The sequence below is a fragment of the Drosophila bipectinata genome, chromosome 3R (genome assembly GCF_030179905.1).
Source record: "Drosophila bipectinata strain 14024-0381.07 chromosome 3R, DbipHiC1v2, whole genome shotgun sequence".
Taxonomy (NCBI): domain Eukaryota; kingdom Metazoa; phylum Arthropoda; class Insecta; order Diptera; family Drosophilidae; genus Drosophila; species Drosophila bipectinata.
In genome coordinates this window covers 25,408,396-25,429,925 of record NC_091739.1, presented here as the reverse complement: position 1 = coordinate 25,429,925, position 21,530 = coordinate 25,408,396, and the positions used below count along the sequence as shown (strand labels likewise).

General features: G+C 39.9%; 3 protein-coding genes across 5 annotated transcripts; 1 reads left to right on the top strand and 2 right to left on the bottom strand.

Annotated features, from left to right (window-relative positions):
* The first annotated feature begins 79 nt into the window (after positions 1–79).
* On the top strand, positions 80–4,170 carry su(Hw) (suppressor of Hairy wing). Its single transcript, XM_070280830.1, has 7 exons — positions 80–214; positions 743–1,618; positions 1,678–2,105; positions 2,171–2,303; positions 2,369–2,559; positions 2,624–2,748; positions 2,806–4,170. Exons 2-7 carry the CDS (start codon positions 758–760, stop codon positions 3,789–3,791), a joined length of 2,724 nt encoding a protein of 907 aa, XP_070136931.1. The 5' UTR covers positions 80–214; positions 743–757; the 3' UTR covers positions 3,792–4,170.
* Positions 4,164–6,279, bottom strand: IFT54 (intraflagellar transport 54). Its single transcript, XM_017236702.3, has 3 exons — positions 6,017–6,279; positions 5,837–5,954; positions 4,164–5,768 (listed from the first exon to the last, which is right to left on the bottom strand). Exons 1-3 carry the CDS (start codon positions 6,149–6,151, stop codon positions 4,198–4,200), a joined length of 1,824 nt encoding a protein of 607 aa, XP_017092191.2. The 5' UTR covers positions 6,152–6,279; the 3' UTR covers positions 4,164–4,197.
* Positions 6,280–6,951: 672 nt separating this feature from the next.
* red (LysM peptidoglycan-binding domain-containing protein red) lies at positions 6,952–19,969 on the bottom strand. Of its 3 annotated transcripts, none has more exons than XM_017236646.3 (5): positions 19,790–19,969; positions 18,654–18,737; positions 9,951–10,148; positions 7,400–7,974; positions 6,952–7,334 (listed from the first exon to the last, which is right to left on the bottom strand). In XM_017236646.3, exons 2-5 carry the CDS (start codon positions 18,699–18,701, stop codon positions 7,076–7,078), a joined length of 1,080 nt encoding a protein of 359 aa, XP_017092135.2. In that variant the 5' UTR covers positions 18,702–18,737; positions 19,790–19,969; the 3' UTR covers positions 6,952–7,075. The 3 variants fall into 3 exon arrangements, with proteins under 3 accessions (XP_017092135.2, XP_017092137.2, XP_017092139.2); XM_017236648.3 differs by lacking the exons at positions 18,654–18,737; positions 19,790–19,969 and adding exons at positions 10,398–10,579; positions 10,745–10,952; XM_017236650.3 differs by lacking the exons at positions 18,654–18,737; positions 19,790–19,969 and adding an exon at positions 10,745–10,954.
* Positions 19,970–21,530: the final 1,561 nt, after the last annotated feature.

Below are 21,530 nucleotides of genomic sequence, written 5' to 3'. Positions count from 1 at the left end.
TGTAAATAAAAGAGTTGGAAATATATATTTTCAAAATTTTGAATATTCCTATCACAAACTATAGATGCACCACAGATGGCGCTGCGAATTAAGTTTTGTGTTGGGTCACACTATTCCGATGATCGATGTCATCTTATCGACATTTATCGAAGCGATCCCACCTTTAAAAGAGAGGCTGCCAGTGTCGTGTTGGAATTTTAAAGCATAAAATTAGGTAAATTTAATTGTTTTGCTTGGTTACTGAATTGTAAACATAAACACGTCCGTACTACTTAAGTAGCCAGTGTTTCTATGAATGTTTGGATTCTTTGCCTGTTTTGTGCGACCACCTGTGGTGACTAGGCAAATCGGGTTGGTAGCGATCACCCGAGAAGCGAACAAGCGAAAAAGATAAGAAAAAGTGAAATTAGAAGGGAATTGGTCTGTGGGCGCATCCTGCGGCTGCAGAAAAAATAGTGTAAACATATTGTAAAAGTATGCAACATATTCCCAAGTGTGTCGGAATTAATTTCAACCCTTAAATAAGTTTTTTCGCTGCTAGAGAGTTTTCTATGCGTCAACGAGATCACCCACTCGCTGCCGCCATTTTTCTCACGGAACTGTTTTTAGGCGTTGCTGACGCTGGCAAAATCAAATTTTTAATAAGTCACGTGCCTAAAAGTAGGCTATTCCAGGGTTCAGTGATCCTTGAAATACATATATCCAGTTCAGAATCAATATATTTATTGCCTTTGACCTGTAGGTACCAACGGGCACCATGAGCGCCGCAAAGGAGGGTAAGGAGAAAAAGTCGGCTCCCACTGTGGTGAAAATCGTGGAGGTGGAGTCGGTTTCGCCGCCAAAGGACAAACGACCTACCCGCATAAAGCTCCTGAACGATGTCCCAGCAACTTCTCCCCAAACGTCTCCCACAAAGACGGATAAACGCAGTGGCGCTAAAGGATCACGCATTAAAATACTTAACGAGGATGTTTTGGTCACGCCGAAAATAGAGAAGAGGCGATCCACCAAGCCCAGCAGTCCCGGGTCCTCCTCCACCACCTCCACTGTGAAGATCCTTAACGAAAAGAGGACAGTGCCAGCCGAGGACACTGCACTTGAAACTGCCAAGATTAAAATTTCTCCTCCCAAGAGAAACAAGATGGACCATTATGTATTGCAGGCTGTGAAAGTAGAAAACAGCAAGTCTGCCAGCCAATCTACACCTGGCGCTACCGGGGAAGACGATGATACCATTGCCTTTATACTGGGGGATGACGATGAGGTGGTACCCGCATCCATAAGCCGTTCGAATGGACAGGAGATATTGGTGACAGAAGAGGAGGAGGAGGAAGAGGAAGACTTGGACGAAGAAGGCGATTCACCTGGGGGAAGTAACCAGAATTCCGGCCATAAAGCCATCAAGGAGATCGTGGAGCACGTGTGTGGCAAGTGCTACAAAACCTTTCGCAGGCTAATGAGCCTAAAGAAGCACTTGGAGTTCTGCCGCTACGACAGCGGTTATCATCTGCGCAAAGCCGAAATGCTCAAGAATTTGGAGAAAATCGAAAAGGACGCGATTGTCTTGGAAAAGAAAGACATTTGTTTTTGTTGCTGTGAAAGCTACGATACTTTTCACGTAAGTATATTCGTACAGCATGTTTCTTTATCAAGATACTAATGAAATTTATTTAACAGCTGGGCCACATCAACTGCCCCGACTGCCCAAAATCGTTTAAGACTCAGACCAGCTACGAGCGACACATTTTCATCACTCACTCGGAGTTTAGCGATTTTCCATGCTCTATTTGTAATGCGAACCTGCGCAGCGAGGCTTTGTTGAAGTTGCACGAGGAGCAGCACAAGTCACGGGGCAAGCCGTACGCCTGCAAGATCTGCGGCAAGGATTTCACGCGCTCCTATCATCTCAAGCGCCACCAAAAGTATTCTTCCTGCTCAGCAAACGAAAACGACACAATGAGCTGCAAGGTGTGCGATCGGGTCTTCTACCGATTGGATAATTTACGATCGCACTTAAAGCACCATCTTGGAACTCAGGTGGTTAAGAAACCTGAATACATGTGTCACGTTTGCAAAAATTGTTTCTACAGTCTCTCAACGCTCAAGTATGTACTTTGTTCCTTTGATGCCAAATAACCAAGAACCCCAAACTTAAAATATATCTTTTTAGCATTCATATCCGTACACATACTGGCGAAAAACCATTTGATTGTGATTTGTGCGACAAAAAATTCTCCGCTTTGGTAGCTCTCAAGAAGCATCGGCGCTATCATACTGGAGAAAAACCCTACAGCTGCACTGTGGTATGTTTTAAATCCTCGAGACATATTTTAGACAAATTTATTTAGCAATTTCTGTATCCTTGCAGTGCAACCAAGCCTTTGCTGTCAAGGAAGTGCTTAATCGTCACATGAAACGGCACACTGGAGAAAGACCTCACAAGTGTGAAGAATGTGGCAAGAGCTTCATCCAGGCCACCCAACTGCGAACTCATTCCAAAACTCACATTCGTCCCTACGGCTGCGATATGTGCGAAGAGAAGTTTAAGACCGAGAAACAGTAAGATGAATAATGATTTCCAAAAGAAAATCTATATACCTAATAAATCTATCCCCTTTCTTAGACTCGAACGACACGTAAAAGAACATTCTCGCCAAAAGCGCGCCGTATTCTCTTGCACTGAATGCAAGCGTACTTTCCGCAACACAGCCCAGCTTAAGCAGCACATGGATGCCGGTGACCACTCTGGTAAGATACTCTGTTATTTATTGAAATCAATCGATTTAATATTCATATACCCCTCAGAAAAAGCGGCTGAAAAACCACAGCGTGCCAAACGAGCCTCCACAAAGGTGTTGGAGCGCACCGATTGCGCCATTTGCGATAAAAACTTCGACAGTAGCGAAACCTTACGCAAGCATATTCGTTCTGTCCATGAGTGCGATCCGGATGACATATTTGGCATTAAACCGCCTTCTGCCAAGCGCGCCAAAACCGCCAAGATTACAAAGATTGATGAAGAGGAGGAGGAAGAGGTGGTACCAGTGGCACTGAATGCATCATCAGGTTCGTTGATATCCAGCCAAACAGACGACAATGGTGTAGTGGTGCGAGAATTTTTGGTGGATGAAGGCGATGGCACTGCCCAGACTATTACTTTGGAAAACGAAACCTATACCATTCTGCCATTAGATGGAGATATTGCGGCTGAGCAAATCACAGATGAAGATGTCAAAGTTGAAGGACAAAAGTCGCCGCCAAAGAAGTCGCTAGTTGTTAAGAACGAGAAGCGAAAGTCCTTGGGTGCAAGTTTGGCTGCAGCGATTGCCGATAACATCGAAGTACCGGCAATCGAAGAAGACTTTGATGGCGAAGTATTGACCGAAGAAGATCTAAAACTAAAAGAAAACATTGCTAAGCTTATAGACATGCTGGTGGATCCGCCGATTCTGAAGAAATACGGCTGGCCTAACGCTCCGGAGGAAATGGTGCTCTGCAAGGTGATAGAGAATTGCGGCCACGATCTGAACAAAGGCGGCGAAAACTACGCGGAGCTGGACTACGGCAGCAGGATGAGGGAGTACTGCAAACTATTGTTCACGGTTGTCATTCACAACGATTCTATCAAGTCCCTGCTCAACAACTTTCCCATTGACGATGTCATTGAATATGTTCTGGGGGATGAGGACCAAGACGAGGAAGGAGGTGACAAAGAAAAGGAGGTGGAAGGAAAAACTCGTTCCAAAACTGCTTCATCAAAGAAGGAAGACGGAAAGGTTTTAAAAGCATGACGGAGTATGAATATTATTAGTTTTCCGCATTACGCTGATCAAGTTTCGATTGGCATCTGACTAGGCATCATTATATTCAAGTTTAATTTTTTTCTAATTGACTCAACATTTTTTATAAAAATAACTTATGCATGTTGGTTTTGGTTTAAACACTAAGTGACCTTAAAAGAGAAACTTTGCTACTGTTATTTAATATATCGTTATCTGAAACCTATTTCCAAATTTATCACGCATCCAAAAAGAAACCCAACCAACATGTTGAATATCGAAGATATTTTGATATTATATACATTTATATTTACTGAATTAAAAAATTTACCCCACGCAATGTATGCATGGATTATTTTTTATAAAGCTTATTAAATGTACAAGAAACCAATCTATAATTATATTTTTAAATGGGTTTTCATTGTTCCATCAGCATTTTAAGGATACGGGCATTGTTTTGCTGGATCCTGTGACGGCTCTCGTCTATTAACTCTTCGTATTCGGCAATACTGGCCATGATTTGCTGGAGCTGGTGCTTAAGGGGCTCTGTCGCGGATGCCGTGAGACTCTTTTCCTTTTTTAGTTCCGTGGATGCTTGATTGTATGTGTCCCGCCACATGGTCAGCTCCAGTTGCATCGCATCTACGTCTTCCGGCACAAAGTCCAGTAGTTTTCCCATCGGATTAATGGCCTTTGTGAGGCTCTGGATGGAGTCGCGGAGATCGTTTACCTGGCGAGCGGAACTTTGTCGTGTGGTGGAACTCTGGGGTGGTTCTATCTCGGGATTTTGGTGAACCAACTCCTTCTGGGTCTCAAGGATTTGCTGGACCAGTCGCCCCTGGGCGTCAAGTTGTCCTTCTAGAAGGGCTTCCTCCTGCGGCTTCCCTTCGATAATATCATGCGAGTTGGCGTCTTCTATGATCACAAGGTTTTCCCCATCGTCATCCAGGTCGCCGAAGGTTTCCAGCTTCACATTAATGCCAGACATCTTGACCTGGTCGTTGGGTTGAAGGACAATCTCCACATTGCGTCGTCGGGGTGCTCCAGGACGAGCAGAAGCGGGTCGTGCCGATGGTGGTCTAAGTGAAGTTCTGGGTCTCTGAGTTGAATCTTTCGAGTTCTCCCGGGAAAGAGGAATTTCTCTTTTAACATCATTGTTGCCATTGTTGTTCTTGGAGTCGGAAGGAGTCGGACTTGGCTCTATTGGTGCTGGCACAGTTGGTTCCGGCTGAACCACTGGCTGATTATTCTCATTGCCATTTGTATCGGCTTGCCTTTGACTGCCGCTGGACCGACGGCTCTTGGTGGAGGAGGCAGAGCTGCGGCGTTGTGCAGAGGATTTACGGCTTTCGGGCTCAGCAGGTGGAGCAAGGGATGCAGGTTCTGGTAACTGCACGGGTTCCTCCACGGCCTCCTTGGTAGTTTTTAAAGGAGATTGCTCTTTATTTGTTACTTCCCCCGGTGGATTAATTGGTGCTTCAGGAGCAGTTTTATTGATGACTTTTTCCTCCTCTGGCGGTATGGATATGCTGGGGTTTTCAGTAGATGTTTCCTTCTTAACTTTTGCCTTTTGCTTGACGGGGGATGGTGTCTTTTGCTTCGAACTCTGGCGGCTAAGCTTTGGGTCACTGCCTCCAGCTCCACTCTTGGCTTTCTTTTGGGCCGCCTTCTCCGTAGGCGAGGATCGGGAGGTTTGCTCCGTTGCCTTACGCAGCTTTTGCTCCTGCGGAGATATACGTTTTTCCTTAGGCTTCTTTGCACCCTCCTCCTTGCCAGCCGGAGATGGATTTTTGCTTGACTGTTCCTTCGACTTTGAGGGTTTCCCTGGTTTACTATGAGAACCTACAACCTGATCTACGGCACTTTTCCAATCCAGGTTCTTTTCCGCGACACTGGCCATCGCTTGAAGTAATTCATTGGTGAGCTCCGGTTCCTGGCCAGCCACTATTTTAGAGGTGCGGACTTTCAGTTCCAGTTTAGTGGACAGTTCTGTGGGAAATCAAACAGATGTTAATACTATAATTTGTTCCGACAGGCATCCAAAGAAAAAAACTCACTGACGACATCGATCATCTTCTGAAGGAACCTTATTTTGTCCTCCCTATCGGATATATTCTCAAACTGCTGCTCCTCCGGCAAGTAAAGGCCTTCAAACCTGCCCGTTTGTTTGATGAACTACAGAAAAAGGAGTCTCATTTTGGGGTCTCAGGGGTGGATTTTTAAGAGGCACCACTTACATTGTTAAAAACGTCCATTAAGAACCGAAATGGAGGCTTCTTCAGTAGCTTCTCGGTGAGAGGAGGCTTTTTGATGAATTTCCCCAGCACCTGCTGGGTCACCTGAATAGTTGCATCCAAATTTTGGTCCGCCATATTCGAGTTCCTTCTATTTACTGATATAATGAAATAGTTTCTATTTGTTTTGCGCCCTGCCTGGTGGTTGAGTTACCTTGGCAACCGGCTAGACCTGACTTTTTTGACCAAAAAGTTGTAATTGGGTCAAGGATTGTACATAAGTTTATTTCGTAAAATATAAAAATTTTTAAAATTAAAACAACTTTAATTTCGTTCCAACACAATTCTCATTTTATTTTTAAAAAACATTCTCACATACATGACTTGGCTCGATATGAGTGGTTTCTGGGATAGTACTCTTTTGTGTGATGGTTTTAACAATTGTGGTTTTGTGGTTACAACATAGTTATTCTCAAATGTTGTTTAATACTTTGGAAGGGTAACAAATAAATTAGAAATACACGTCAACAATTGGCCAATTTCGTGTTAGCGGTCAGGGCAGCAGTCCAGTGAATTGTTGTGTTGCTAGCGACTATATACAATTAAGATTAATAATTCTCATAACTAAATTATACACAATGCGATTAAAGCTAGAGTCGTACAAAAAGTAAACATAATGTTGGGCAGGAGGGGCGGACAGAAGGACATGAGCTTCTGGATCGGTTGGATCTTGCAAGCAAATCGTCGGCAATTATATATAAGGCTGACACAAGATCAACAGAAGGGGGAACTGGGCTGCCTTGTCATCGTTCTACTGGTTTACATATATAATATATTGTATAGCGCAGCGCTTAGTTTAGGAATTAGGCTTTAGTTTACGTTTTAGCTCAGTTACAGTTACGTTTTATCGTATAGGTAAGGTATCGCATACGTGTCGATTTAGATATCATTACTTTTATATATATTTTACATTAAGAGTGCAACATGCAAGTCTCCGATGCGCAGCAATTAAAAACAACTTGTAAAATTAACTCTCGCAACGTAATTAGGCTAGATCGCGTGCTACAATTCAAAGAAGTCGTCCTGCTGCTTTTCCAGTCGCTTCAGCGAGTTCTGCACCCGGCGCGTCTGCGTCGTGTTAAGAAGGTGCGCCGTATCTGAATTGGAGGTTCCGCTTCCGTTCGAACTAAGCCGCTGGAACTGCGCCGGACGGTCGTTGTTGTTGGTCTTGTACGAGTTGTTCAGCGGGTGGCGGCGCTGCGGAAAAATATCTGCGCTAGCACTGATGCAAATGTCAGCGTCGCTCTGGCTGGTAACCAAACTATAGGCGATAAAGAATATTCATTATAAACCGAGTTTAAGCTTAAGACATTTTGGATTACTTACTCTTTAGAGCGCTCTACATATTTCCGCGACTCGGATATGGTGTTGTCTATCTTGTTGAGGAAGTCATTCATGCACTTCCGATTCTCCTCCTCGGGCGTCATGGCCGCCACTGAGTCCAGGCTCTTGCTCTGCTTTCCGTTGCAGCCACCTTGGCTGTTTATCATGGCAGGATCCTCATCTCCAGCCTGCACTACCAGCAGCTCCCCAGCAATGGAGTACGGCCGTTGATTCTGCTGGCTGCCGCTGGAACGGGGTCCTGGACCTCCTGAGGAGCTGCCGCTGGTGTTGCAACTGCTGCTGCTCCCGCTGTTGCTGTTTTCGCTACTGCTGTTCCCACTGCTATTGTAAATGTTGGCTGCCTGACTCAGATTGTTGGCGTTGTTGTGCGCCTCCCGTTGTCCGTTCGAGTCCGGAGTGCCGGGCGGTGTGGCCAAAACGGCGTCGAAGGCTGTCAGCGGATCACTGCCCACCTGGGGATAATACGGTGAGTTCTTCTCCACCGGCACCAGCAGAAACTGACGCAAGAACAGGCTGTCCGAGGCGAAGAGCCGGTTGGCGCGGCGTATTTGCTCTGTCTGAAATGCAATACATGTATATTAGTCGAGGAGCTCATCAATTACAACAATTGCATCGCTGACATCTGATTGATGGATGATTGATCGATGGACGGGTGTAGATGGATAAGTTTCCCGCATATGGCCAATCAGGTCAAGTGGCATGCAGTGATTTTTGGTAAAAGTGAGATTATTTTTAAATCAATTGTCATTAAATTAAGCCCGTTAGATTATAAGGATTAGATATTCTAAGGGTCATTAAAAATGACAAATATTTATATGGATGATATTATATGGATGACTGACTTTAATAGTAGTATTTCAAAACAGTCCTATCCTATATGCACATGTTTATTAAGGCACCTTATCACCTTGTGGGGTCCAAAAAATCGATTTTTTTTTTTTGTCTTATCGTGTAGATATATGTTCCAAAAATGTGCTGTAAAAGTTTCAGATCGAAATCTGAAAAATTTCGAAAGTTATAGCCCGTTACATAGAGCACTGTCGAGCACCTGCCGAGCGATATTTGTTCATTTCTTTTTGAAGCCAAAACTTTAAACGCGTTTTTCTCAGAACCATGTTTTTGGACCTTACGTGCAGGATTAAAGACGCTACAATCAACCAATCGTCACCAAATTTTTTTAAAAATGTTCCTTAGGGTTTTTTCTAACAAATGACCCGTGACCAGCCAAAAATATTGGAAATTGTTTATTTAAAAAAATAATCAGTACAGAAAAAAATGCGAAAATTGACATTTTTTTTTCAAAACCTCATAACTTTTGGAATTTTGATTTTTTTTTCATGATAGAGGGTCATTTGATAGATGATACGATACTAATTAAGAATGTGTTCGGTTTTTTTGTTTCAGATCACGGGTTCTCAGCCAATCCTGCACGGGAGCAAAATGCATGCCGCCACCAATGGGCGCCCCCTCCCCCCCCTTTTTGGATTTTTTCAAGTTCAAAATTTGTATTCTTTGAATAAATATATGTTTATATTCTGACGAAAATTTCAGCGCTGTATCTTTAACCGTTTTCTCAAAAAAAATTCCTAAAAAAAGAGCACTTTTTGACCCCACAAGGTGATAAGGTGCCTTAAGCAAACTAGAACCTACACATTGAAATTAAGAAAAAAAATTAAAATTCGAGGGGTTGAGCCCATCTAAAGTCGTTAAACTTAATCTGGAATTTAGACAAATATTAGCCCGGTGCTAACTGAGCATTCGAGTTCCCTTTGTGGACATAAATCATATGCAGTAATCTGTCAAGATGCCGGAGAGTGAATCTAAACATGGGCCTGCAGTGATTTCTTGATAAGCTGATAAACATCTAGCCACTAGCTGCCAGGTACTCCAGACGAACCGTCCCTTGGCACATGTCGTTATCTTATATTTGCCAAAGTCACTAGGCACGACTTATCACATCCCCCCGCCTCTGGTGCAAAGGTGTGGGCACGGTCGTAAATTCCAAGAACGAACAGAATTGGGTGACCGGAGTGAAGCGGTGGTGGTCGGCAGCAGTGTTGCCCGGGGCAACATTGCGATTATTGAATCGATATATTCAAATCCCTGGGAGTTGACATTTAAATTTTAAAGGGCTCGCGTGACGACTGTGGCACTAGTGTAGCTTCCCTTGGAAGAAATCAATCCAAATGGCGGTTAATGGTTTCAAAGGGACTCATGGGTATAAGAAGATTTAGACATGACTGTAATTGCCTTTAAAAGAGGAGGTAGCCCTTGAGTGACACAAATCATCTTACTAATAAGCCAAGTTTAAAATCAATAGATTATTAAATTGAGGAGATACCTTTTAGAGGGGTTCTAATATATAGAAATAGTGATTAATATTTTTAAATTAACAGTTTTGTTGTAGTGATTGGGCAAGAGATGTTCGAGATTCAAGGGGTCTTAGGTTGCACCCTTCATATTACTATGTCAGCTGCACTATTGGAGCTTCACCTCCATGACGCAGTGATTATTTCCCTGACCCCCAACTCACCGTGCATCCGTACTTGAGGGCGATGCCCTGAAGAGTGTCCGTCTTCTCGACAATATGCTGGATGAGGGTCTCGTTGTTCCGCAGGCTGTTGCAGCAGGTGCTTCCGTACCGCTTCAGGGTGCGCGAGGAGTCGCGAATTGATTGCTTCTCGTTGAACATGAATTCCGTGTCATCCATATCAGGTACGATCTCTTGAAACTGCAATGAAATGCAAGCAACAGGGTGGAATTTATTAGACAACAGTTTATTTAATCTTCGAGATACAATTTATTAGTGATGTCATGGCCAGCACGTCAGCCAACAAACACACACACGTACAGCCACCCCCTTTACAAGATACATATATGTACGTAATAACAGCTGACAGAATGAATCTTTTCTGGTTTGACTAACTTATGGCCCACTAATTTCTATTCATTTTGAACTCTAATTAAAAGTGAAACTCACCCATCACACCTCCACTTGGCGGTGGTCGAACTGCAACTGTTACTTGAACAGATACTAGATACTCTGCACTCACATCCACCCACCACCTCCCACCGCGCTCAGGGGCATCCACAACTTCGGGTCCGACTGACAAATGGATTTTACGGATTTAGTGGATTTAACGGATGCAAAGGTAGCGCCCCCTAGATGCAGATAAACAGATTTTACTGGAAGTATTGCCAACCGAAATTATGGTGTGGGATAGGGATTGTCAACAAAAAGTGTTGTGGGAAACCAATAAAAAATAAAAGAAAAACAGACACTGATAACTGATTTCCGCACTTTGCTTTCTAGTAACACGCCTTTACCTTTCACAGCCACAATTGGCTCTACTTTCGTTAAATTAGTGGAATTTTTTCCACACAAGGCTTGACTTTCCGTTTACTACGTGTTTACAGATTCGAGGTAGTGATGAAAAACGCTCAGAAAAGTGATGGAAAACTCCAAGCAGGTAGGGAAGTGTGGCAAAATGCTACAGCAAATATTACGGGCGGGTTTTTTGAATTTTGTTAAATTATTTTAGATTGTTTTCTGTCTTTTGTTTTTTATACAAAAACCAGTTTAATACAATTATTACGTAAAAGATAAAGATTTTGTTGTCATTCTTTGTATTACCTTTTAGATTAACTACAATAAAAATGTGGCTTTAGAAAACCGAAAAAGATCAATACATTTTATTTAAATTTTACATTAATATCAAAACAAGGCCAGTCATAATAATAATTATAGAATAATAATTAATGAATACTTAGCAAACTAAAATTTTGTCACAAAAAAATCAGATTTAGAGAAAAATCTGAAACAACAACTTTATATGAATGAACCATAACTTAATAATTAAATTAGTATAATTCACATACATATAAACGGGTTTATTTAGTAAAAAATTGTAACCTTTAAAGATTTCATTCAGCAATACCACCCTGTGACATGGCGCGCTTTTTAAATCACACATGCAGCTGGCTTTTTTATTTGCCTTTGTCTCAAACATTAGACGTTGCTAATTTCCCAGTTTTTAGTTGTTTCACCAGCAGCGGTGGATAATTTTTTCACGTGATCGACTGCGGTCGTCTACGTAAACGTCTTTTAATGTATTGTATATATTTAGCCAAGTTCGAACCTGTTTGAACAAAGCAGGTCGTCGCCGAGTTTGTTTTTGTTATTGTTTCTGTTTCAGTTTCAGCTGCTGCAAATATTTAAATTAGTGCCAGAGGTAGTGGTACGGGCGGCATGGACGGTAATTAACATGTGACTTTATTTATTACTGATACCTGAACATTGTGTGCAATAACTGGGCATTATTGCATTGCCGCCGCACAATAACTACCGGCTTCGGCTCCCCGATTATCTCAAGCGGTGAGGACTCTTGGAGAGCACTGGGCCACTGAAGGGAGGAATCCCATTCACCTTCAAAATTATGTTTCTAAATTTTGATACAGATTCACGGAGAATCGATCTACAAATCGATTAAGGTATTTCGCTTAAGAATCCGATGTGTTTTGGCAAAGATATCGCCTTCCAAGATGGTCCCTTTGATCATCCCATGCATTTTCGGGAATTCATGAAGGGAACCCCAGAAAATTTGACAAAAAATCTAAAAAAAATTATGTTCCCAGATTTTGATACAGATTCACGGAGAATCGATCTACAAATCGATTAAGGTATTTCGCTTAAGAATCCGATGTGTTTTGGCAAAGATATCGCCTTCCAAGATGGTCCCTTTGATCATCCCATGCATTTTCGGGAATTCATGAAGGAAACCCCAGAAAATTTGACAAAAAATCTAAAAAAAATTATGTTTCCAGGTTTGGATGCAGATTGACGAAGAATCGATCTACAAATCGATTAAGGTATTTCGCTTAAGAATCCGATGTGTTTTGGCAAAGATATCGCCTTCCAAGATGGTCCCTTTGATCATCCCATGCATTTTCGGGAATTCATAAGGAAACCCCAGAAAATTTGACAAAAAATCTAAAAAAAAATTATGTTTCCAGGTTTAGATGCAGATTGACGAAGAATCGATCTACAAATCGTTTAAAGTATTCCGCTTAAGAATCCGATGTGTTTTGGCAAAGATATCGCCTTCCAAGATGGTCCCTTTGATCATCCCATGCATTTCGGGAATTCATGAAGGGAACCCCAGAAAATTTGACAAAAAATCTAAAAAAAATTATGTTCCCAGATTTTGATGCAGATTCACGGAGAATCAATCTACAAATCGTTTAAAGTATTCCGCTTAAGAATCCGATGTGTTTTGGCAAAGATATCGCCTTCCAAGATAGTCCCTTTGACCATCCCATGCATTTTCGGGAATTCATGAAGGAAACCCCAGAAAATTTGACAAAAAATCTAAAAAAAATTATGTTCCCAGATTTTGATACAGATTCACGGAGAATCGATCTACAAATCGTTTAAAGTATTCCGCTTAAGAATTGGATGTGTTTTAGGCTTCAGATACATAGAGCATGTCAGAGCGGTCCTATTGTCCTTCAATGCATTCTTGTGAGTTTTTGAAGGGTGACTATACTTGACTAAGATACTTGTGACATGTACTCCCGTACACCCAAATATTCCATTTTGAACTGATAGAAAACTATTCATTCGTTGGTGTTTTGAATCAGATACTTAGTCAGATAACGGTCATTGACATGCGCATGCCGATGATCAATTGTCAATTATTCAAACCAGTCACGAGCTTGCTGCTGCGCCACTCGTTCTATCTGGGGGAAATTCTCATACGCCGTGTTGTACCAGACGCACAATCACATGGCGTTCGAATCGGAGAAAGCTCTCACAATTGTCTATTCCGAGCACAATAAACAAAACACCCGATTAATGATCTGTACACGAGCTAACTTCGATACAAAGCCATTGTTATTGTGCGAGTTTACTGGCGCAAAAATGAATGTTAAATGTTTTTTGGCACTTTGGCTCTAACAGAAGCCTTTAAACTTTGGCTTAGACGGCGGGATTGAGACATCAGACATGCTCGGATGGCACTCTGTCGTTTTTATTCCATTGTGAGTCACTAATTTGTGGCTGGTGATCATCAAGTTCGTCTCATGGGAAAAATTATCGTATACGTTCAAAGAACTTCCAGTGGAGTGAAGGTCAAGATATTGTTTGGCGGCGTTAGTCTACTTTTAGTTGGTCAATCGACTGGCCAGCTCATAATCAGAGCCATAAATTATCCGGTTAATGTGCTCACACTCTCATAAATTTAATGATATCGTTTGTAATCTATTTCAATTTCAATCTCGCAGCTGTGCGCTACAGTGCGGTTTGTTTTGAAAAAATTTATGGAATTGTGCAAGCGCACGAAAATTATAACCGAAGGCTGAACATAAGTAACTAACAGTTACTTTATGGCAATGCCGCCGGGCCAGGCAAGCTAGGCACTATCTTTAGTATTAATTAAAGCCACCAAAATTGGGAATTGCAAATTGATAAACAGCCAACTACCAAAACAATTTGTATGTATGGTACGTGACTGCGAAAAATAAGAAGCTCCATATATCTATTCAGATGAGACGTGTGTTCGCGTCACTATCTGGAGCACAGGGGTCGATATATGTAGTATACTACAAATATATATGGGAAATACTCTCGACATACAGCCAAGAAAAAACCCAACCAAAGAAAGAGTTCTTGGCAGTAAGACACGTGATGTTTTTTATAATTCTTGGACCTCCAGATATGGCTTATGATTCAGCGTTATAATTGATTTATAAGATGTTTTACGATAACCCAATAAATATTGGTATTATCTAAAATATTACACAAGACAAGTGATAAATCATAGTTTTAAAGTTCAGAGTCTAAACACTTCTCAGAAAATTAAACAGTTTTAATTACAAACACGAGTTCTAAGCCCACAGGAAGGTCAACAAAATTTGCATTTATTGTCAAATCACGAGGAATTACTGAAAAAATCGACCAAGAATTGATTCTTTAATGCCTCCGGGCTTAAGTTGTCCACGACAATATCAGTGGCCTCTTGTATAACCCGCACAGAACATCTAGAGCCCCATAAGTCAAGTGTCCGGGTCTTAAGTGGTCTTTTCATTTAAGTTTATTTATATTCCGCGATAAATTAAATGGATGGGGTCTGGGTACTTCTTGGGCCGTTGTTCTTACCGAGAAAACATGGTAAATGCTTTTAGTTATTGTCTGAGTCAGCGTTTTGAGGACAGTAGTGTTGTTTTAACACCTGTAGTTTGTCCATTTGAAGGGCAAGTGCAGGGTTTACGACAAAAAATAATGGCGTTGCAGGGTTACAAGTAAGTATTTCCCTAATACCTTCAGTATATTATGTGCTACGTGCAAAATGTCTGCAATGCCTTTCAATATACTATATACAAATATTATCAACGTGACATTTTATGATATTCAAAGCATTTAAGAGTTACAAAGCCAAATCGAATGATTTATCAGTTTTGTGGGAACGATCGTAACAGTTTTTACCTCGAAAGGTTTTTGTAATTAAAAATTTTACCCAATACATATAGGGACTCCAAATACGTTGACATTTCTTCAAATCTAAATGACAAGTGGGGAATGGAACCCTTCAGTTGTTGGGGAACGAGTACTATTATCAATCTCTATAAACGGTGTTTTATTTCTTAATAGCTCTGCACTTAACCGTGTGATTGATTGTTCGCTTGTTTTTATAATACCCTTATATACACATATATATACAGGTTCATATGGTATGTACTGCGTGTCATTAAAGAATCTCGGGAGCCATCAAATGACTATCAATATGATTTATTCAATTATTAATTACATACCTACAGCTACTTGAGGTTCTTATTTTTTATTGTTTGCATTGGTTTCTAAAAAGCGGAGAGCCGGCATTGGGGTTTTGTTTTTTTCCACATTACTTTGGATGACAAACGATTGGCTGATAAGATTGTCGCCTTTGTTCCAAAGGTGTTCCGAAGGTGTGCGTAGCCTTCGCTTGTGAAGAATTTATGGTACGATCTAGACTCTACTTTTAACACAAAGTAAATGCACATACTGGGAACAAAAAGCCACTGGTTTTAGGGCCAAAAATAAGTTGATCAGCACGTTCACAGCCCGATAAGACTTCTGTGTAAAAGTCAAGGCTAATAATATCAGCCGATCGATTGTCTCAAAATACCACAGACTGGCTTTTTGTCAAAAGACCGCGTACCGGTCTCATACAAATGCTGACTTATCATTGTTAGTTTAAATATTTTTAAATCTATTTATGCTGATTATGTGTTTCAATGTGTGAATATTGCCAGCTGGTCTCTGCGTCATAATAAGCAATCACGCATATGAATCGTAGAAATTCTGTAGGTTGAAACTCTTTTGAAAGCAATTCGAACCGGTTGCAACCGCTCTATCGGTCTGCGAAGCAAAGCTTAAATTTAGAAAAGCGGTAATCAGAAATAATCGAAAGAAAAAATAGAATGCCAAGCAAATTCAAAGGCAGAAACCAGTCTTGAAGCCAAACTGTGCAACAGGAAGCGAAAAGTTTGCTTATTAATTGTATCGCAGATACGCGGACTTCGAACTGACTCACTGGCTTCCCCCAAGCTGAGGTTTTTATGGGATCGGGGTTTTCGCAGCCACAGAACCACAGAAGACTTGAAAATACCCAGAAATAATGTGATTTTTGTTCGTTGCCAAGCTGTTAACTTTAAAAGCATAAAATTAAAATTTGTACAGCACTCCCTAAACATTTTACACACAATAAACTAAAAAAATTTAGAGAAAAAACGAGCAAAAGCTTTGCTTTTCAAAGATTACGTGACTTATTTATTCGCACATAAAAATTTATTTGTGTAAATAAAGCGATAAAACCATATATATATATTTTTAAATAGATTTGGAAAGTGAAAAACAATATAGTAAAAAATTTACACCATTTAGGTTTTTGCTTGCGGTTTAGATTTATGAATATATAGACAACTTTTTGCAAAACGAAAGTTTATTACTGACAGTTTCTACATTTATATGTAAAACTACTGTTCATTAGCAACATCCAATAAAAATTTGTTAGATTTTCTTTTTTTTCATGGGCATTTATAATACACAATACAAGACTAGTTCATTCATGTGACAATATAATATGGCAAATTTAAGTCTAAACCTTTGCGCGTGACCCAAATTGATGTTGAACTTAATTATACTAGAGCTGCGGCGATAACCGTTAGCAATAGACAGGTAACCTCATTTCGATGTGTGAGCGCCCGCATGCAAACATTTACCAAATCAGGGGGAGTCCGCTTGCAGGCCTGTGTAACAGTTAACTGATTATCGAAGGCCAAAAGTGCCACCCACGGCTAAAACACAAGAGATACCAATGTATTCAAATGTAAATGTGTCAGTCCAGTCGACTGATATATGCATGTTTGGTATATCACATGCTAAAGCGAAGGACAGAGTTGGATAGTATTTGGAGTTATAAAAAAAACCCCTACCGACAAAATGGCGGCGAGTGCAACAAAGACAGTCGTAGAACTGGATTCGGTGCATTGAACCCGCAGCTGGAGAGGATCTCCAAGGTTAAGGATATTTTTAGAACCTCAAATGGAACTCGTGGCGAAAGAGGAATTAACTTTTTTCTTTGTACAGTGTGCATTGGCCCAATTAGTGGCTGCAGTCAGTGAATAAATGCATTTTGTATTTTTTTTCAACTTGTTTTCAGATACTGCACTGAAAATTGAATTTTTATATTTCTAAAAAATAAATCTTCCTAATTTAATTATAATAAAATGTGAGTATTATTTAGTGGCTTTCAAAATCTTTTTGAAACTTTTACAACTTACAGAGTTTTAAAGCATTAGACATTAAAAAACTAAAAAAAAATTATTAAATTATTATTAAATTATTCTTGCATTGTATCTAATTTTCTGTCCATGTAACTAATTTATTTAAGTTTTTTTATGCATTTTACAGTGCCGGTTTTTTGTTGCACACACAGTCATTGGCGATTTGCAATTCAGCCAGAGAGCCGCATAAGTTGGTGGCTGCTTTTGGCCAGATGTTGCTGTATGGCTGTATGGCTGTTACTCATCGCGTTGGTTCGCTGGCCACGATCTTAGCACACTTTGGTGGCATTCGCATTCGCAATCGCATATTCGCACAACACTCTCAAAAATCACCGCAAAAATAAACAACACGAAGCCCGAAAGGGGGCTGGAAAATAAAACTGGGGGGCCGGGTCTGGAAGAGTAACGCTCGCAGAATGGGTTTCTCTTGGGTAATGCGAGACCATTTCGACATGATCGTGTTTCAAAGAATAATTTATTATTTTGTTTGGCTGTTGTCGAGTGCCTTTTGGCCGTGTCTTTCTTAAATGCGGTTAAGCACTCCGGCTTCACAGACAACAAGCCCTCGCGTTTCCCCAAGACGTTCTTTTTAGACCAAAGAGGTGTTGTTGCCTCGCAGATACATTGAAAGAAAATTGTAGAAATTCTAAATAAATCTATAATATTTGTAAGCTTTATTATGACATAAATTTACATAATATAACTAGATATATGTTTTAATTATAATAATAAACTTATTATTTAGATGTTCCTATTTTCTTCCCCTCAATTATGTTGCATTAGCTTAGACTTTGGCTTCAAGCCACTTTTTGAAGCCAAAAGCGAACGACCGCTTATTGCCGTGACTCTGCAGCCTTTCAGATTCTCGCAAGCCCCGCCAAGCCGCAGAATTGAAAGAAATATTAATGATCGGATAGAAATACAACAGAAGTTGAGTTTAATTCTGCAAGAAAGCCACGGATTGAAGTCTCATCTTTAGCGACTGCTTGGGGCTTCGAGTTAGACAGATATAAGCCGTTAAGAGGGGAATAATATTTTAAAGAATTCTTAGTTGTTCATAGGTTGGAATTTATTACTTTATTTGCAAAACGTGAACAAAACTAATTTATTTAGAGCAAAAACATTTAGAGTTACAAAATAAATAAAACTAATTAGCAATACTTAAGGTGCCAATTTGTATTTAAACATTTATTTCACTGCAAGCTTTTGAATCTTTTGTTCGGATTAAGGTGTACGTAGCCTGTCACCTTCCAATTGTAATTTGAATAAGCCTTAATTGTAAGCCGATTGCCGGCTTCCTGTTGTACAATAATTATGAATTTGTAAATGAACCGAGACCCGGACAACCTCCTAACCCCCTTACGGGCAATATGATTGATTATAAATGCTAATTATTATTATGGCTGTGACGTACCTGCGAATGCAGTTTCCAATCTTTGTAGGCCTTCACAATGTAATCCATTTCCGTGAGTTTTCCTGTTTACGATCCAGTCGAAGCCTGCATCGAAGAACATAAGAAAATACTGAGTAAGACGACTCCACTGTCTGATAATTATTATTTTATTTGTGGTTTGTTATTGTTTTTTGTCCGCTGAATAATCAGCTGAATAAATTTCCACAATTATGAAACAAAAACCATTTTTTCTTGGTCTCTGGCTTTATTTTTTTCGGTGGCTGCAATTAAAATTTGTTGTGCAATTTCCGAGCATTTAATTTACGGGCTTTACTTTAGTCTGGGTTTTTTTTGCCTTAGTCAAGGCTGGCCCGAACCAATCTCTTGTTTTTTCCTCGTTCGTTTCTTTGTGTTTTTTTTTTTTTTGTATTTGCACTTGTTCAAATCTCCAGACTTGCCTCGTGGGTGTCTAAATTGTGGCGAGTGTGTGGGTGAGTGGGAGTGTGCGACGAGGGCGTGTGTGTCTGCGTGTCACTACAGTCGTCACTCTTCCGTAATATAAGATAAAATATTGTAAAAGTAATGAACGGAAAAAATATACTATTTAATCAAAATAATATATTCATTTAATATCTTTGATTTAATAAGAGTCAAAACAATAATACAAGATTTTATGGACGTGATATAGCTTTAAGAAACTTTATACATATTTTATTATAATTAGTTTTTGCATCTGCGACAAATGGAAAATTTGCAGTTGTGTGGCGGATTCGTGATCTTTTGTCACTTGACTTTTGTACGATTTTTATCAGAACAAAAAAATTTATTTATTTTTAAGATTTTCTTGTTATAATTGTAACTGCCTCCGTTGTGTTTACACTGACGTTGTTTGTTGTTCTTGTTGTGTCTGTGGGACAACGCCAGCTATTGTTTGTCACAATGCAAATGAACACAGAGTGTAAATATACAATTGGTGTTTTTTTTTCTTAACAGAACGGAACAGATGCCCGCTGACTTGGCTTGGTAACAAAGCTATAACCGTTTACTAATGTATAGTCGGGGATATTTGTTTTTTTTTTTCACTCAATAGCCACTTTACTTTTTCTTTTTTGTTAATTTTTTATAATATCTTTATATTATTTCTTTTTGGCACTCACACAAACACACCAAATAACCGGCGGCGACAACGCGAGCGAAGGTGAGAGAAGGGATGGAGCTCGGTTTTTCGCAGCCAACACGCTTCGGGTGGCTTTTTGGCTAAAACGGAGATACTAACTAAACTACGCAATCTGACTAAGAAGCGGTAGCGACCAACTCCGGGCAGCACTCGAAAACAAATGCTATAAAGCGACGATATGTTTATAAGCGACCACGATCTTGCCCGTTATCCATTTACCCGGTTCGTAAATTCGTTACCGGTTCGTACTGGCGTTTCGATGGGGAGCGTCGCTCTCGTACTCGAAAACAAATAAAAAAGCTTGCCGACGTCGATCGCCACAAAGCTCTCTTCCAGTGGAGCCCATTCGACTCTCTTCTTACCGCTCTTTTAGCTTAAGTTACTATGAGATACTTTAGGTGAAATTAAAGACTGGGAAATAAAACAGGTGCAATTTAACAAGCTAATTATTCGTTTTAGAATTAAAAAAATAAAATATTTATTTTCTAAAATTTCTTTAATGTGTACATACATGTATAAGTCTAGGATCCTTTATAATTATTTAATAAAGGGGCACCGGGTATCATATTGTCGAGAAATTCTGCTTTCTTCCTTGGTTTTTTCTGTGAAGTGTATGTGGACTATAAGTAATCATAAGTAAATTCATAAATAAATAGAACATGTGGGTTGGTCTTATAGTTATGTATGTTGTACATACATATATGTATGTTTAATCCTATTTACTCTTACACTAGCTTTTGTATTTGTATTCGAGTTCACATCCCCCCTGATTGTGCCTAATTCGAGTGATAATGGAGATAGTAAATACGCTGGACCAGCCAACCGAAAGATAATATTACAAGTACAGCTGGAACTCATAAGATTGAACTTAGAGGCTTATTTGTTTTTCAAATCAATGACTACTAGTAAATTAATTGAAAATATTTATTTATTTATTGAAAACAAAAAAACTTTAAAGTCATCTTTATCAGTCATCTATCAGTTGCGGTTTCAAATGATCGGTTTAATGGTCTGTCTCATCGAATTAGTTGAGGTATGACTGTACATAGACATAATCACCCCTATCTACTTACCAACTGGCGATAATCATCTAAACAGCTAGCTCTCTTTTTCTCTTTTTTTCCTATTCATTTTTACTTTTTTTGTTTATTAAATGATAAAACCAAATGACGGTGACAGGTGCTTAGCAGGTAGAATGATTCGCGCCCCACCCCTTCTTTCTGGTCTTTGTTTTTGTCAGAGTTCGTCACAAGCTTAATTAGCATGCATAAATGATAAAATCTACAATCTACAAAAGGGATTCCTTCTCTGGGATGAGCAGGGAATTTTCCAAAACCGTCATAGACGTCATCATTTGCATTGCATATTGCGGTAAAGTTCAGTGACTATTAATAGAAATCCCAAGATAGTGAGATAGCGACAACACGCCCGTATGTTGTCAAAACAAAAGTTTCATTTTGATTATTTTAGCCGAGATAACCCACGGGAAGTACTGTTATACAGGTACAAGGTAATCCATGTTAGATATATATTTTTTTCAATATTCCTTATCTATACTGGCTAAATGAAAGACTAACGATGATGCGTAAAATGTGGCACAAAATAGGTACATTCCACCTGTTGTCACAGGCTGATTAATAAAATCTTAACATTACATTTAATTTTGATTCTTGGATGGCAAGGCTATCAAGATTCAGAAATTATATTTATTTAGAAATTTT

What these genes read in the sequence shown, in the direction of transcription:
- red (XM_017236646.3), bottom strand. Translation starts at nt 18,701, where the DNA reads ATGGATTACATTGTGAAGGCCTACAAAGATTGGAAACTGCATTCGCAG. An exon ending in CCCTCAAGTACGGATGCACG is followed by an intron (nt 7,975 to 9,950) that starts GTGAGTTGGGGG and finishes ATTGCATTTCAG; the next exon opens with ACAGAGCAAATACGCCGCGC. An exon ending in TATGTAGAGCGCTCTAAAGA is followed by an intron (nt 7,335 to 7,399) that starts GTAAGTAATCCA and finishes TATCGCCTATAG; the next exon opens with TTTGGTTACCAGCCAGAGCG.
- IFT54 (XM_017236702.3), bottom strand. Translation starts at nt 6,151, where the DNA reads ATGGCGGACCAAAATTTGGATGCAACTATTCAGGTGACCCAGCAGGTG. An exon ending in TAATGGACGTTTTTAACAAT is followed by an intron (nt 5,955 to 6,016) that starts GTAAGTGGTGCC and finishes CTTTTTCTGTAG; the next exon opens with TTCATCAAACAAACGGGCAG. An exon ending in GAAGATGATCGATGTCGTCA is followed by an intron (nt 5,769 to 5,836) that starts GTGAGTTTTTTT and finishes GATTTCCCACAG; the next exon opens with AACTGTCCACTAAACTGGAA.